The 13,635-nt window shown below is 53.7% G+C and overlaps 1 protein-coding gene across 1 annotated transcript in view; it reads left to right on the forward strand.

Annotated features, from left to right (window-relative positions):
* The window catches only part of TANGO6 (transport and golgi organization 6 homolog), a 71,400-nt gene that overhangs the window by 45,206 nt on the left and 12,559 nt on the right, over positions 1 to 13,635 (forward strand). The window contains 1 exon segment of the mRNA XM_078619511.1: positions 4,016 to 4,222. Coding sequence (XP_078475637.1) covers positions 4,016 to 4,222 — 207 coding nt within the window.

The raw sequence follows: 13,635 nt of genomic DNA on the forward strand, positions 1-13,635 counted from the left end.
CCACTCTGCGCGCTGGGGACCACCTCCTGGCCTGCTTGCATTCTACCAACACTAAGACTTAAGACTGAAAAGAAAAAACATTATCAGCGAGTGAACACATCCCTGCTGTACGGCAGCCCCCCCTGCGTTTCGTAAAAACGGAGCAGCGCGGATGCAAGCAACGTCTGTTGCAAGCAACAACAACCGTCGTGGTTGCGTTTTAGGGTTCACTCAGAGGCAGCGGGGTGGGGGGGGGGGCGGCCTTGTCCAATCACGGCTTTCGCCGCTCGACGGCCAAATCCTCCCCTTGACACGGAGAGGCCACCGCGGGGCCTCGCGATTTACTCCCGGCGTCAAGTTTTTACCAAAGGCCGTGCCCTCCGAGGCCGGACCTTCCCGGCGGATTTCGAGCGTGGCCACGAGAGATGTTGCTGCTGCTGCTTGTAGTGATCGCCTGGATCCAAAAAAACAAAAAAACTTTACTGGCAGAACCTCACGATTGTGTAAATCACTTGTTACGGTTATGTGGCAAGCGGCTGGAAACACGGAATGCCTTCGGCGAATGCCCAGGGGGAAGTTTAGCGGGCGTCCAAAACGGGTGGTTTTAAACGTCCAGAATGCATCATTGTGCACATGTTGGTGCTCTACCTCGGCACAAAACAGATCAAGCCGGCTCATGTGCTGGTACACACTGTGCCTCCAATGCACGACTCCCCTATTGAATATATATTTTGAGAATTGAGGGGGCGGGGGTCTCTGTGTGAAAGTGAAATGTAGTGTTTTTTTTAATATATAAAAACAAGGACGCATAGAAGGGTCGTGGGGTCGCGACGGGGCGGAGAGTGGTGGCGCCATTTTTGTCAGCGCGCCGGACTGCCAAGTTGGATCCCCAGCCGCAAGGTTGACAACGTCGGTGGGGTGGCGATGTCCGTGGTGGTTCCTATGGGGGGGGGGAGGTATTTGATACGCTCCCAAACCCCGTTTGCCAAAACCCACAGCACGACTGACATGGCCAGCAATGTTACGCAAGTAACATTATCGGCCAGCAATGTTTCGCAAGTAACATTATCGGCCAGCAATGTTAGGCAAGTAACATTATCGATGTTATTTACATGAAAAAAAATATTATATGAAAGTGATTTATCTCCGCGGTGGCCTCGTGCTCCGTTCACGGTCAGAATGGAGCATCCTGTACCCCGCGTACCGTTCGCTAGTTATTGTCACGTAGTGATAACAGAACGTAAAGCCGTGACGACTTAATGGACCGACTTCGCCTGGGGTTGATGACTCGGGACTCGAAACTAAAACTAAACTCAACTAAAAAGTATTTTTATTTACCAGGTAAGGCCCACTGAGCTGCTATGTAGCTATCTTACAGAAGCGACATTGGCCACCACCAACGAAGTGGCTTGTCATCGTGCGGGAAATTCATAGCAGCGAAATCCTCTAACTGCGTGTTTCTAAATGTGGAGGGAAAAACCGGAGGACCCATAGAAAAATCCACGCCACCACAGGGAGAGAGACTCCAAATATACAGCAGCAGGCGTCGGGGTCGGGATCGAACCCACGACCTCTTGTAAGCCAGGCGAGGTAGTTAACATCTCCTAGCCACCGCGGCGTCCATTTCAACCTCCCGCACACCCCGCCTTCCAAAGGCAGGAGACCCCCATCGCCCACCCCACGCCCGTCACTTCCCGTCCAGCGGCACACGTGGGAGGTTAGATTAGTCGAGCGACGGACCCTGACAGTCGCCGACGCGATCGACATGCCCGGCGAATCGATAGCCCAGCTCGGTGTGAATCAAACGGACGGCTGCGTCGATCCTCCCCCCCCCACACCCTAGGATCCGGAATCCCGTGATTTGAAACGGCGTGACTCTGCATTAACGCTTTTTTCCGCAACCCTCTCATGCCAGAAAAAACACAACGCAAAATATATGAAATCTAATAACAGTGAGAAGAGAGAAAAATAACTATTCCTTGGATTTATTTATTCACTCTCCCCCTACGGGGCCCTGTGTGATTCATTATTTACTTGCATTATAAGTTGATGAAATAGAGGTCAGTAAAAAATACATTTTTTTGAGTAACAACAATGGCAATAAAAAAAACCCAACACCGATGTTGAGACTCCCACGCTTTGGCGGGCGCCGCCGAGTGGAAGGGTTTCCCCCGAGAGAGGGGAGAGAGGAGCCGGCGAGCCGGCGAGCCGGCGAGCTTGGCTGGCCGCGGGAGAGGTGGCCGGCCGGTGTCTCGGCCGGCCGGTCACTGTGGGAATACGCGCCGTCACCAACTTCCCGGAAAGCGGTCTTCATGCCGTCGGCAAAGCAACTCCCAATTCGCGAAGGTGCTCGCCCCAGCTGCCCCCCCCCCCACACCAGACTTTGAAACGAAAAAAAACAACTAAAATTGCTAAAATATAATTACAGAAAAACATTAGAACCCTGCACGTTTTTTTCGAACGAATATTGTCTGGCAGATGGGCCTAGGTTTTTCCCTCCGCATTTAAAATCAACATGACGCGTTTCAAGAGCGTTTGGCTGTTATAGATTTCCACGCGATAAGCCACTTCGTTGAGCTTTCGTTTGTGATGGCCATGTCGCTTTTGAGAAAGAGCTATGCAGCTCAGTGGGCCTTACCCGGTGAAATAAAAAGTTAGTAAACAGTTAAACCGGTTTGAGGCTCCGCTCCCAACCCACTTCCACCCACCGCCTCGCTGACCGGCGTGGTGAAGTATGGCCAAACAACTCCCGTGACCGACAGGGTCTTCGTCCGGCAGACGATTGGCGAAGGGCTGTACGTGTTTATGTACAGCGACGAGCAACATGAAGATGCCTCTCGGAGTAATTACACCGAGCAGGTTGGCTGAACTGGCTTGTTGACAGTTTTCTGTATCCGCACATATAAATAGTATATTGTTTTTAATTTATTTGTCATCTATCAGTCTATGGGCTTTCCAAGCTAAAAATCCAGCGTCATTTGGTTTGCCAAGACATAGTCGGGACCAGCTTTGTCATATTTACGCCTCATCAGCAGAAGCAGTGAGGCTTTCTTGAACAAGGATTGCTGGATTGCACCGATGTTATTGGTGGGAGCACCCCCAATTTGGAGCTTGTACCCCATGGCGTTTGGGGGGGGCGATCCACCATGCATAACAGGTGTTATAGGCTTCCACGGGGCTACCTTGTGGAAAGCACAGCAAAGTCTGTTTGCTGTACTGTACTTCCATGCTTCCCTGCACCTTCAACCAACCCGGCCCTGGGCAGCGTGGAGAAGTATGGTCCGGTAACGCCGGTGACCCGCACGGCGTGGCGGAAGGCCCTCCTCCAGCAGCGGATGACAACCTGATCTAATTTTATATTTATTCGCGCAGATCGCCCTCACTCGAGGCGCTTGGCATGGCTTTAAGGCAAACGGTGGCAATAATGGAACGATTTCGGTGGCACGGAGCGTGATACACGGGTTGTCGAATGAGTGACCGCGGTAGAGGGGTTACTTGGGGATTTCCGAAAGGGGAAGGGGGGAGGGGAGATGGCCAAGATAGAGGGGGGCACGCAGGGATCACGCAAGGGTCGGGGAGGGACGGGGAGGAGCGCGGAGGGGCGAGGTGAGGGAAGAGAAAGAGAATGGGCAGCAGAGAGAGAGGAGGTGGTGAGGCTTCAGTAAGGGAGGACTCAGCCTGTACCAGGAAATCAACCGTGGACTGGCGGAGGGGTTTAGCGCTGCGCTACGAATCCGGCTACCCGGGTTCGATTCCCACTCGCGGCCAAACATCGGTGACGGATATCTAAATCAGTCCTGGGCCTCCCCGATGTCAACTCAGCCTCAAATGAGTACCTGTTACGGTGTGTAGTAAACATCGCCACTGGGGAGACAAAGGCTGTCGGGCGTGGTGCTGGCCACCCACCCCCCCCCTTCCCCCCGGGTGTGCCGTGCCGGCCTTCAATAGTTGCTACACGCAAACAGCACTTGCCCCAAGAGTCTGTTACGGGCTCCACGGGGGATCTTTGTCTTTTGTCTGCGTCTCTCTCACGCAGGACCTCACGGCGCTGATGGTGCATGAGCCCAGAGCGAGGGACGGGGGCAGCACCGAGGGCCTGGAGGCCCCGGGAGCCCCCGAGGTGGGGAGTGCCGGGGATGCGAGCGACGTGGAGGAGAGCGACTACCAGAGGCTCCAGCTGATGCAGCTCATCCCGTACCTGTGCGAGAAGCTGGGCCACGGAATCCTGCAGAGAACCACTCAGGTGAGCTGGCTACGCGTGTGTCCGTGCGTGCGTGTGTCCGTACGTGTGCATGTGTCCGTGCGTGTGTGTGTCCGTGAGCGTGTCCGTGCGTGTGTGTGTGTCCATGCATGTGTGTGTCTGTGCGTGTGTGTCCGTGAGCATGTCCAGCGGGCACAGCTGGTGCGTCTGCCAGTCTTCTCCGTTAGCCCATGGCACCTGGGTCTGTCACGTGAGCTCCTGCCAGCAGCGAGCCTGCGACACTTCACGTGACCTCAGGACACACCTAGCCTGGCACGAGCACTTTTGAAATGTTTTGCCACTTATTGGTGAATGGAAACTGTTGTTGCTGTTGCGTGCGAGTCCCTGTCAGCCAGGTGTTGGTGCTTGCAACACAACCCCTTCGTCCGCCGTGCCGGCCTTCATAGGCGCTCGCTAACAGCACTTGACCCACCAGTATGTTAAGGCTATACGGGGGATCTTTGTTTTGTGCATGGGGAGCCAGCCGCGCAGTGCGCTACAAACCCGGTGACCAGAATTCGATTCCCGCTCACAGCCAAACATCAGTGACTGATATCTAAATCGGTCCTGGGCCTTTGTCCATTTTCCGGTCCGTGTGTGTGCGCATGCCCGCCAATTCATCTTGCAACATTACACAAATTAAGCCTCCAATGCGAACCAAATCCGCCTGTCTTCCAGCAGGGTCACGATAATCTGGCCTGCCCGAGCACCTTGGCAGCTTTCGACGTACGGATCACAAAAAACACACGGGGGCCAACTGATAAATAAAACGGAGCAAAAATCCGAATAGTGCACAAAGAAGCGTGGAGAGAGGCACACACTTGGAGGAATGAACCTTTGTATGGGTAAAGAGGAACACGCGGCTCGGAAAACATTCGCAAGTCGGAGACGTCGCGCTGAATGTTAAGAAAAGTTCACCGCGCTTGGCCCCTTGATCTATTGCCAATTTGAAAGGCGCTTAATGAAAGCGAGTTTGTAGTTATTGTTGTTACTGCTGCTCGTCACGCTCAAACGACAGTCGGCGGTCGAAACAAATGACGGAGCACAGAGCGAAAATGGGGGGGGGCAATGGGGCAGAGAGAGCGACGGACGGCCCCCCGCCCACCCCCCCGGCCTCCCCCCCTCCCACCACCACGAGGTCGGCTCACGTGTAAAAAACCCGCACGGGGCCTCGAGGTTCCCGTTGGCTATAATCCGCGGCCTTGCGGACGAATCGGTGGCGACGGCCCGACCGTGGTCGGGCTCTCCGGCGGTCGCGTGGGGGGAAGGGCGGCGGGCACCGCACGCGGGCAACCGCCGCGACGGGCACGTACGCGCACGTGCGCACGGCCGCTCTTTGGCACGTGCGAGTGTGCATTGTGCGAGAAATGAAAGGGACGCGAGGAGCGAACGCGCAGCGGGGCCCAGCTGTTCGGCATCACGTCGGGCCCGGGAAAACAAATGTCCACTGTTTGTTGGGAGCATTTAAAAACTCTCCTGGGGATCCCCCCGCCCCGCCCCCCCCACCCCACCGCTCGCAAATCACGCGTTTACTCATTACGAACGACGTCTTTTGGCCCCGGAGTAAAATATCACTCACGAGAGCCCCCGTCGCAGCGCTTATGGTTACACAGCGCTATTGTGTTACGGCACCGCGAGTCGGCTCCGGCGGCGCTTGCGTTGCTCTCTGCTCGCGTTCGTGACGTGGGTCTCCCCCCCCCACATCAATCGCCCCCCCACCACGACTCCGCGCTCGAGAGGGATTCCTCTGCTCTCTCTCTCCGCTCGTGCGATTACATCATCCTCTCCTCCTGCTGAGGCCGCTCCGGGTTTATTTACGCTTGATTAGCGCCAAGCGGCGCGTACGTTGGACACCGCCGGCGGGCTGTGAATGGCGCGCATTGTTGCCGGCCGGCCGGCGCGTGCGAGAGAGAGATGGAGAGAGGGAGGGAGATGGAGAGAGGGAGACAGAGAAGGAGAGAGAGCGACTTTTTGACTTTTAAACAACTTTTATTTCCGCCAGTAGCAACAGCACTGTAGGCGATTCCGATACGAAATCCACATAGTCACTAGCAACAAATAGCACAAACACTTTAAAACCACGTGCTGTGGCGCTAAATGCGCCACGCACAACACAAAACAGTCACGTGGTGGTGGTCATCAAGCACGCCACGCTGACGAGCGAGCACTTTAGAAGGTGAAGATGAGGGTGCCGTTCACGCTGGTACAAAGAGGGTCCTTCAGAGAGAGGGAGAGAGATTGAGAGAGACATTGAGAGCGGGAGAGAGATAGAGAGTGGGAGAGAGGGAGAGAGAGATGGAAAGGAAAATTGAGGCGAGAGAGAGAGAGAAGCAGACTTTTTGACTTTTAAACCACTTTTATTGCTGCCAGCAGCAGCAGCACTGGAGCCGATTTCACAAAGTCACCGGCAACAAAATAAACAAACACAAAAAAAGCCACGTGCTGCGGCACGTGGCGGCGGTGGTGGTGGTGCCGGCGACGTCCGACATATTTCTCCACCGCCTTTTTACGGGGACACGACCGCCCTGTGACGTCTGCGCGCGTGGCGCAGGAAGAGAGCCCTCGTCGTCCGTTCGCTCCGGAGAGTTTCGCGAAGTTTCTCGAGGAGCTCTCACGTAACAGTCGAACTGAGCGCAGCTGGAATTAAACCGAATTCAGCTAATAGCCCAATTGTACATGACGGCTCATCCCTTCATAAAAATATTTTTTTACAATTTATGGCAAATAAAACAGTTGCGTTAAGATGTTAAAACACCAAACTGCAAGCTTTTGCAAGGAATCATGTCTGCATTGACCACATATACTTGTGTTGAAAATGCAAACACAATAAACACATGCTCTGGTAGCATGTGATGCATTGTCTTTGAGACAGCAAGAAAGAGACGGACTGAGACCCGGATTTGAACCGAGGTCCTCTGCGGTTGCGGGTCACAGTGCCTCTTGAGCCACCTCCCTGCCACCCCGGGGAGTCGACAGCACGGAGGGCTGGGGTGAAGGGAGCCGCAGGGGGCAGCAGAGGAGAGAGAGCGACCTCCCATTTAACGAAGGTTCACGGCGGACTTCTGCAGAGAGCCTTGGTGGCCGGAGAAGAGATTGGCGTGGAGGGGAGTGGAGTGAGATGAGAGGGGAGAGGGATGAGAGTGCGTGGAGGGGAGTGGAGTGAGATGAGAGGGGAGAGGTAGGAGAGTGCGTGGAGTGGAGTGAGATGAGAGGGGAGAGGTAGAAGAGTGCGTGGAGTGGAGTGAGATGAGAGGGGAGAGGTAGGAGAGTGCGTGGAGTGGAGTGAGATGAGAGGGGAGAGGTAGGAGAGTGCGTGGAGGGGAGCTGAGTGAGAAGAGAATGGAAATGAACAAAAGCTGTGCCGCTGTTCGTGCCCTCGTAAAAGTCGGACCTCTTCGCCTCCGGAGTTCAGGAGGTTCTCTACGCTGACTCCATCAATCCGGAGACGGATGTCGGCTGCTGACGGACGCGGCGCACGCGGCCGCCTTCGCGCGTCCACCCCTCGTCCACCCCTCGTCCACCCCTCGTCCACCCCTCGTCCACCCCTCGTCCACCCCTCGTCCACCCCTCGCCCACCCCTCATCCCGGTCTCGGCGTCTTTGAGATTTAACGAGACCAAAACGCCGTGAAGTCATTTCGCTCGGGGGGGGGGGGGGGGGGGGTGTGGGTGTGGGAGACACTGCCGCCGTGCAACGGTCAGCAAGCGATCCAAGAGGTCGCGGGTTCGACTCTGTCCACCGGCGTCGGAGTTGGTACGACCGTACACGTTTCTTAAATACCCCTCACCCCCCCCGTCACCATGCACTCACAACCAGAAGCTCACGTCCAAGTAAAGGCCGATGAGCCGAGAAACTCTCGTTCAAGGGCAGCTCCCTTCGCCAAGCCGCATTGATCAGGTCAGGCAAACAAATACCGCCCCACCGCTCCCGGCACCTTCACCGGTGTGCGACAGGGCACGCCGGTCCCGCGCGTTGCTCCCCACGCCGCTCTCACACCTTGGGTGCTCCCGGCTGGATGTTCCACACCGGGATCTCGCGTCCGAAGATTTCTTCTCTCTCTTTCTTTATCCCTTTCGTCTCCTTTCCTTATTTTTTTAAACTCTTTTTCTCTTTTTTCATATTTTTTCTATTCCTTTTCTTTTTTTATCTTTTTCTTCTCCTTTTTCTCTTTTCTTTCTCTTTTCTATTTATTTTTCTCTCTTCTCTTTTTCTCTCTTTTTTCTCTTTTCTTTCTATTTTTCTCTTTTTTTCTGTTCTTTTTCCTGTTTTTATTTCACTATTTTTTTTTCTCTCTTATTTGTTTATCTTTATTTTTTTATAATTTTAAACTATTTTTTCTATTTTTTTTTCCCTCTTTTCTTTTTGTTCTCTCTTTCTCTCGATCTTTTTTTCTATCTTTGTTTCTCTTATTTTATCTCTTTTTTTAAAAATATTTTTCTCTCTTTTTCTTTCTCTTTTTTATCTTTTTTCCCCTCTCTTCTCTTTGTTCTCCCTTTTTCTCGATCTTTTTTATATCTTTATTTATTTTTTCATTTTATTTTTTCTCTCTTTTTCTTTCTCTTTTCTCTCTATTTTTTTTCCCCAAACAAGAAAATTGGCTGAGCAAGGTCCGGCCCAAACCCACTGACCCCCCCCCCCCCCCCACACACACACCACTCTAAAACGTGAACGCTTTAACGGGTAAGCATCAGCACGTTGGCGTTCTACTGATTGAGATGAAGCTAAGATGAGAACGGAACCACGCAGAGGAACCAATCTTGAATCTGAATCTTGTATTTGGACTGCAAGAGGAATCCGATGAGTTATGAAGCTCTTTTATCAACAGATGTCCAGGAGGGGCACGGGGTTAAAAACGTTACAATGCCAAGCAGTTACACAAACATGATTGTAGTGCAAAGTACAAGAAAGGTAAACAAACCACACACAAACACAAATACAACAACTAAACCATCCCCATCCTACCAGGCAAAGCCCACTGAGGCATCAACTTATTGTTCACAAGTGACCTGGTCACAAATGACAGCTCAGCAAAGTGGCACCGTCATTTGTACATTTTGATCGCACCCAAAATAATATAAACGAGTCTAAATGAGCGATGTTGATTCTAAATGTGGAGGGAAAAATCGGAGGACCCGGAGAAAAAAATCCACGGGACCACGGGGAGAGAGAGAGAGACACGCAGACTGCAAACATGGCCCAGCACTGAAAGACGACGCTGCATATTACTCGTTTGGGATCGCACTCACGCAGGAGCAGCAGCAGCAGCATGTTCCTCGGTGTACACCGCAAGTGAAGAGTGGGTTGGGGGTGGGTGGGTGGGGGGCGCACCCTCACGATGCCATGAGCCGTTCTCACGAGGTTCCTGCCAGGTTTGGTTGTCGCAGGAGGGCGCGGCGATTGCTGCTGCTGCTGCTACCGCTGTGGGTACGATCTCAGTAGGGTCACTTGTAGGGAATGTTTGAACATTGGGCCAATACCGGGTTACGTTGTATGTTGTTGTGGGTTTTTTTTGTTTTCGAAGCTGTGGGAGGGAAACCGGACAACTCGGAGGGAAACCCGTGGAGAACAGGGGGTGGAGAACATAGCCGGGAGTCGAACCCAGGCCCCTTCGCGCCGTGAGGCACGGGGGGGTCACCACTGCGCCCGCGATCCTGCTGTGTTGTTTTATTTCACGAGGCTGCCGCTAACGTGCGCGTGTGCGCGCCCTCTTTTTTTCTTCGCTCGCAAGACAGCGGAGTATACTTTGGAAAGTTAACACGGAGTTCGAGCTACATGGCGCGCGTACGATTAATTATTTTTGCAAGCCCGAAAATGATGACCCTCAACTGTAGAAGCAGCCGATGTATTTACGTCACGGCGAGACCGCTGAGTTGGGCTGTGGCAGGCGGGGGGTAGCGGTAGCGTGCGTTGGGTCCGCAAACAATCCATCGCTCTGGCTGCCGGATTCTAAGCTCTTTTTTTTCCTCCGAAGTGCCAAGGAATTTTCCCAGCGACTTTGTAACAGCGGCGGGCGAAGAGCGACCGCAGCCACTTTGCCGTGTGCGCACCAACGACGACGACGGAATCATCTTCGGGCCTTTCCTCGAGAAATGCCTCGTGGTTCCCTCGTCCTCAGGTCACCACTGTCATCGGATTCCCCTTGTAGTTTGAATATTGTATTCAGACTACAGGGGGAATCCGATGAGCTAGAGAGCTCTTTTTCACAGATGTCGGGTCACGAGGTTAGAACGTTACAACAACAGGGAGTTACACACACACGATGGAAGTGCAAAGTCCTTGAAAACAAACCCATGCACATACAACAACAAAAAACTAAACCATCCCTAGCGTACCAGGCAAAGCCCACTGAGGAATCTTATTTTTTCAGAAGCGACCTGGCCACCAACGATAGCTCAACAAAGTGGCCCCATAATTTGCGCCTTTATCGCAGCAAAATAATCTCAAAAAACAAAGACATCGGGACCACGGTGCATTTCTTCAGGAAGCACCGATGGATTTCTGCGCAGGGCGCTTTTTACACGATGTTGCCCTCCTGCGCTGTGTGAAGGCTCCTCGGGGTCTCGCGTCCCACATTTTTGCCCTGTCGCGATGGGCGCTTCTCATCATTGACGGACTTCGTTAACGGTTTCACACTTAACAGTATTAAACCGTTCACGAAGGTGACCCCGCCTCCCCCCCTTCGTGGCGGGTCACCGCCGAGGCGGAGGTCCGCTGTGCAGTGGAAGGGGAGCAGCGCTACTGAGTCTCCCACTTAACGAGCCGCTCGTTCCACTCTTCCACTCGTTTCCCAGCTCGCTAATCCCGCCCCCCCCCCCCCCCCCACGAATCCAGGTGGACTTGGCTGATTGTCGTTGTTGTCTTACTCAGGCGGGCATTAGTCCTGTGTGGAAACGTGCTCATTCCTTTCAAGCTTCCGTTTGGTTAAGGTAAAATTAAGCAAGCAGTTTAACGCGTAGCCTTTTCGCGACCAATATTATCCATAATAGAGGTGTTTTGGGTTAGATCGCGTATAAGTATATAAATGCGTCGTTAAACCCGTCAATGCCCGACACAGCCAATTAGATAGGTTTGTCGCGTAAACGAAACGTGCCAGTTTGTTACGAGTACAGCACACCGCTTGTGTGTTGGAGAGTAAACCCATTTTTACAATTAGAGAGTAAACCCACAATATTTACAATTGTAAATTAGAGAGTAAACCCACGGCACAGCCAATTAGTAAGTTCAGCACGCCGGTGTGTCGGAGAGTAAGCCCACTCGCGGAACACACAAGCGGTGTGTTGAACTAGTCACGAATTGTAAATTATAGAGTAAACCACGTAGGTAAATCACGTAGGTATAAAATAAATTAAATCGCGCCGTTTCGATCGCAACACAAGCAATCATCATCAGGTGGGAAAACCACAGCAAGAAGAGAGAGAGTCAATCATCATCAGGTGGGAAAACCACAGCAAGAAGAGAGAGAGTCAATCATCATCAGGTGGGAAAACCACAGCAAGAAGAGAGAGAGTCAATCATCATCAGGTGGGAAAACCACAGCAAGAAGAGAGAGAGTCAATCATCATCAGGTGGGAAAACCACAGCAAGAAGAGAGAGAGTCAATCATCAGGTGGGAAAACCACAGCAAGAAGAGAGAGAGTCAATCATCATCAGGTGGGAAAACCACAGCAAGAAGAGAGAGAGTCAATCATCATCAGGTGGGAAAACCACAGCAAGAAGAGAGAGAGTAAAGCCACGAAGCAAACGAGGACATCGAAGAACAAGACGAAGAAGAAGACGACGAAGTTTCAACGGAAGAAAGAATCGGATCGGCGAGCGCGCCGCTGACCGCTGTCACAACCGCGGCAACGTCTGTGCGGAGAGAGAGGGAGACGGAATACAGAGAGCCTCTGGCGGAGTGGTGCCGGGGGACGAGCTTCTACTTTAAACACGTCCAGTCACGTTTGAATGGCAGACATTTGTCAAGGCTGTTTGCATACAAAGCAGGAGGGGGGGGGACCCTGGCGATCGGAGGGGTGGCGTGGGGGGGGGACCACACCGCGCTGTGTAAACAGGAAACTCTGAATCACAAGCGGACACGCGTCAAAAGGCATCTGCTTAATTTTTGCTCGACGAAAAAATTACTTGGAATACCCCCCGACCCCCCACCAACCCCCCACCATCCCCCCACCACCCCCCCACCAACCCCCCACCATCCCCCCACCACCCCCCCACCAACCCCCCACCATCCCCCCACCACCCCCGCACCACCCCCCCAAAACCCCCCCACCACTCCAACACCCCCCACCATGCCCCCACCACCCCCCACCACTCCTCCACCACCCCAACACCCCGCCACCACCCCCCAACACCCCCAACACCCCCCACCCCTCAACACCCCCCCCACCACCCCCAAACACCCCGTGCGGTAACGGTTTTCTCCGACACGGCGGCGAGCGATTGCGCCGATGCGGCGTTTCACCGTCGCGCGAAAGGCGCCAGCCGCGTTGGCCGAGGCGGCGGCGGCGGCGGCGGCGGCGGATCGACGTCGCGAGAAGCGCGGTGGGATTTTCGAATTTCCAAGCTCGCGGCCAAAGCAGCTCCCGGGTGAAGGCGAACGCCAAACTCGCGCCGTCGCCATTTTCCAAATCTTCCCCCCCTCTCCTCCCTCCCTGGCGCTGCCCCTGATTAGGAGGTGGAGAGGGGGGTTGCCACCAGGGCGGTCATTAGGTTCGATCGTTCCGACTTGAAGGGCGCGCTCTCTCTCTCTTGCGCGCGACGCAGGGTGTAACGGCGGCTGTTAAAGATAAAGGCGCGGCCCCCGCGATTTCCCGGCTCGAGCCACCGCTGGCGGAAGGGTCTCTGCGAGAGCGACCTCTGGAGAGCCCGCAACCCCTCTCTTTCTCTCTCGCTCGCTCGGGACAGATTGGAGCGCGCCAGGCTTTGCCCCGACCACCAGACTCGACCCTGCCAAATCGGCCGACTGTGGTGGACCCAGGGCCGGATCAAGGGGCTGCAGCCCAGCGACCTCTGCCAGCTGGAGGGGCCTGTAGAGATGAAGTGAAAAGTTGTTTCAGTTGTGAACGCTGAATTTTATTCGTTGTTATCCTCGTAAAAATTTAATTTAATTTTTCTTTCGCTTTGTTTTCCTTTTGAAAATATTACTGGGGGCCTCACAGTACCTGCAGCCCAGGGGCCTACACAATCTGAATCCGGCCCTGAGTGGACCCATCCACACTGCTGGGTGGGCAGCTTCCTCCGCGGGTCTAAATAAATAAATTGCCCGTTATCCTGCTTTTAAGAGCTTCGTAAAAGTGAGAGATACGACAGAGCTAAGGGGGCTTTCAAAGAGACGACCCGTTTCATGGATCTGAAACGCGTGCGTGCATTTGTGTGGTTTTGTTTATTTTATTTTTTGTTAACGATAGCGGGCGCGCTCAC

The sequence above is a fragment of the Lampetra planeri genome, chromosome 63 (assembly GCF_965212315.1).
Source record: "Lampetra planeri chromosome 63, kcLamPlan1.2.h2, whole genome shotgun sequence".
Taxonomy (NCBI): domain Eukaryota; kingdom Metazoa; phylum Chordata; class Hyperoartia; order Petromyzontiformes; family Petromyzontidae; genus Lampetra; species Lampetra planeri.